Source organism: Gavialis gangeticus, unplaced genomic scaffold (assembly GCF_001723915.1).
Source record: "Gavialis gangeticus isolate Ggan-Ray unplaced genomic scaffold, GavGan_comp1, whole genome shotgun sequence".
NCBI lineage: Eukaryota > Metazoa > Chordata > Crocodylia > Gavialidae > Gavialis > Gavialis gangeticus.
In genome coordinates, this window is record NW_017729011.1 from 6472255 (window position 1) to 6474990 (window position 2736).

Below are 2736 nucleotides of genomic sequence, written 5' to 3' on the forward strand. Positions count from 1 at the left end.
GTGACCGTCTATAAACTCACTAGGGGGGACCAGAAGGGTTTGGGGGAGACGCTGTTTCCCCTAGCGCCTGCTGGCATGACAAGGAACAATGGACACAAATTATTGGAGAGTAGATTTAGATTAGACATCCACAAGAACTACTTCATGGTCAGGGCAGCTAGGAGCTGGAACCAACTTCCAAGGGAAGTGGTGCTGGCTCCTACCCTGGGGGTCTTTAAGAAGAGGCTTGATGCCTACCTGGCTGGAGTCATTTGAGTCCAGTTTTTCTCCTGCCCAGGTGGGGCGTCGGACTTGAAGATCTACAAGGTCCCTTCCAACCCGACTGCTATGATTCTATGACTTTTAAACTGTTCCAAACCACTTCAGCACAAGGTGAATATTGACAAAATGATATGCTACTGGATGAGTGCAGTGTGGTCAGGGGTATATTACTACAAAGGAAATAGGACAGTCTCTTCATTAGTTTTGTGTCTTACATAATAGAACAGCGGTTCTGACTGGGGCAGCACACTACTGCATTATTATTGGTTGTTAACCATTACTATTATTCATCCTTATTAATGAGTTATATTTAATTCAGTCACAAGAGCACACAACATTAAACATTTTCTCCATAACTTCAGAATTCTACATATTAGTTCTTTTAAAAACAGAGAATTTAACAAAGGGGCTTTTCTACTGTAATGAAAACCAGGATCTAATTGCAAAAACTAGCAGGAGTTGTTCATTCGCCTGGATTCAGGTTTAAAGAAATACAGTCCTTCAGTGCCCACAGGGCAAAGCTCATTCTCTAATGTGGTGTCTGGCAATGCTCATTTGCAGATCTGCCCCGTGCTGCCAGCTCATTCTGGGACAGGACACTTCCCTGCAGGACTGTGTGATCTGGTTTGTTCTGTTCTGTTCTCAAAATACTCACAATCCATCCTCCACCATCGGTGTCCATGTCACACAGCACAGTCATTGCATTATAGTCATGTGGGTAGATGGTGTACCAGCCACTCAGGATGTTCCCTCTGAATAACAGTTCCTTGCAGTTCCTTGCTCCTGGGGGAAGTGGGGATTTTAAATTGTAAATTCATTTTGGTGGATTCTCCTTGAGAAAAAACATTTTTCTTCTGAGAAGTTTTGTAGACTGCCAACTTTGGGACATTTGTGCCACAAGAGCCTTTTCTTTTGCAAATTGCAGAAATTTTGATTTCAGTAGGACCTGGATTTTATCATAGGGGACTCTTTTTTTTTTTTTTTTTAGATATAGCTATACATGCACAAGAACATGTAAATGGGGTATAGCATAAACTGCCTTACTTCTCTTTGCACATACTAGTTAAACTGTTGTCACAATGGAAGCATGTATGTTAAATTTCTACCAACTCCAATCCAATTTAAAACAAATATGGCTTATTTTGTCAGCTAAACATATGAATTAACAAGAAGTAAATTCTATGAGGTACTCTGCACTTTCAAGCTGAAATTTGATGAGCAGAAAGGAGCTGAAACGATCAAGTAATATTCCTGAATTCTGGCTGTGAGATTTGTGCTGACAAAATATTGCAGCAGCAGTATAGTCCTAGGAAACACTCACCTTGTCTACAGAAAAGGTCTTCCAGGTCTGTTATTCCTGTCCATAAAAATATAATATACACAGCTTAAGAAACTGGAAACCAGAAAACCTGCTAATGGCTTTATTGTGGATACAGTGCAATAAAATAGTGCAGATCATTAATCCAAACCATTGCTACCATTATGCAGTTGTTATAAAAAAGAATCATTTTTTTCACACCATGCACGAGTACCTTTTGGAGGCAAATGATCCATATATAAATTCATATACATTAAGATTAGATGTTACCTATTAGATTTTTTTGCCTGACTGCCAGATAAATACCTGTATAGAAAGGGTGACATTGTATTTCATCAGAGAATGCCCCTCGGGCTATCATAAGTACTTACGTGGTGATATCACCATAGTCTCAAAGTCTCTAAGTAGTCCTTTTGAGGTAGGGAAGTACTGATGTTTCTATTTTACACATTGAAAATTGACACAGAGAAGCAAACATTTCTTAGGCTTACACAGGAAGTCTGGTATGGTGCAAGGAACTGAATCTACATCTCCCATGTCCCATATTAACGCTCCAACATGGGGCTGCAAATTTTAACTTGTGGGATTTCCTCTTGGATGCTGAAGTGGTGCAGAGGCATGCATTTTGAATAGGTCTTGCTTATTGCTACAACTACCCAAGCATTTTTTTTATCACTCAAAGTAAGAAAATGGTTCCTGATCATGGGGGGTAATCTGGAGACCATGCTCTGATCCAGGCGTACAATTCAGCACCTGCAGCTAATGCCATCCTGACCTTTCCCTCTTGATTAAAAGCATATTAAGAATATGCATGGAGACTGTCTAGTAGAGCTGTGTGAAGCTTTGGGTGCTGATTCAATTCAGAGAAGATTCGGCCTGATTCGGTGGCCAAATCTCCAAATCCTAATCAAATCAGGGGACTGGTAAAAAGGTCTGAATCAACTCAAAGCTCTCTGAATCTTTTCCAAAGATTCAGAGATAATTCGGGCAGTCCCCGCCTGCTGCGGCAGGGAGCTGGAGCCGGAATCGGAGCTAGTAAGTCGAGGGTAGGGGAGAGGGGGCTGGAGAAGTGGGGAGGGGACCATGGGGGAACCCCTGCCAAGCCCCATCCCCTGCCTGCTTCCCCAGCCCCCCTCACCTCTGCCTGCTCCCCCAGC

At 42.1% G+C, this 2736-nt stretch overlaps 1 protein-coding gene across 1 annotated transcript in view; it reads right to left on the bottom strand.

Moving 5' to 3' along the window:
* LOC109292850 (ficolin-1-like) overlaps nucleotides 1-2468 on the bottom strand; it is a 23870-nt gene extending 21402 nt beyond the window's left edge. Inside the window, exons 1-2 of the mRNA XM_019510460.1 lie at nucleotides 1583-2468; nucleotides 917-1044 (exon numbers count right to left, since the gene is read on the bottom strand). Coding sequence (XP_019366005.1) covers nucleotides 917-933 — 17 coding nt within the window. The 5' untranslated portion in view covers nucleotides 934-1044; nucleotides 1583-2468. The remainder of the gene's footprint in view (nucleotides 1-916; nucleotides 1045-1582) is intronic.
* Nucleotides 2469-2736: the final 268 nt, after the last annotated feature.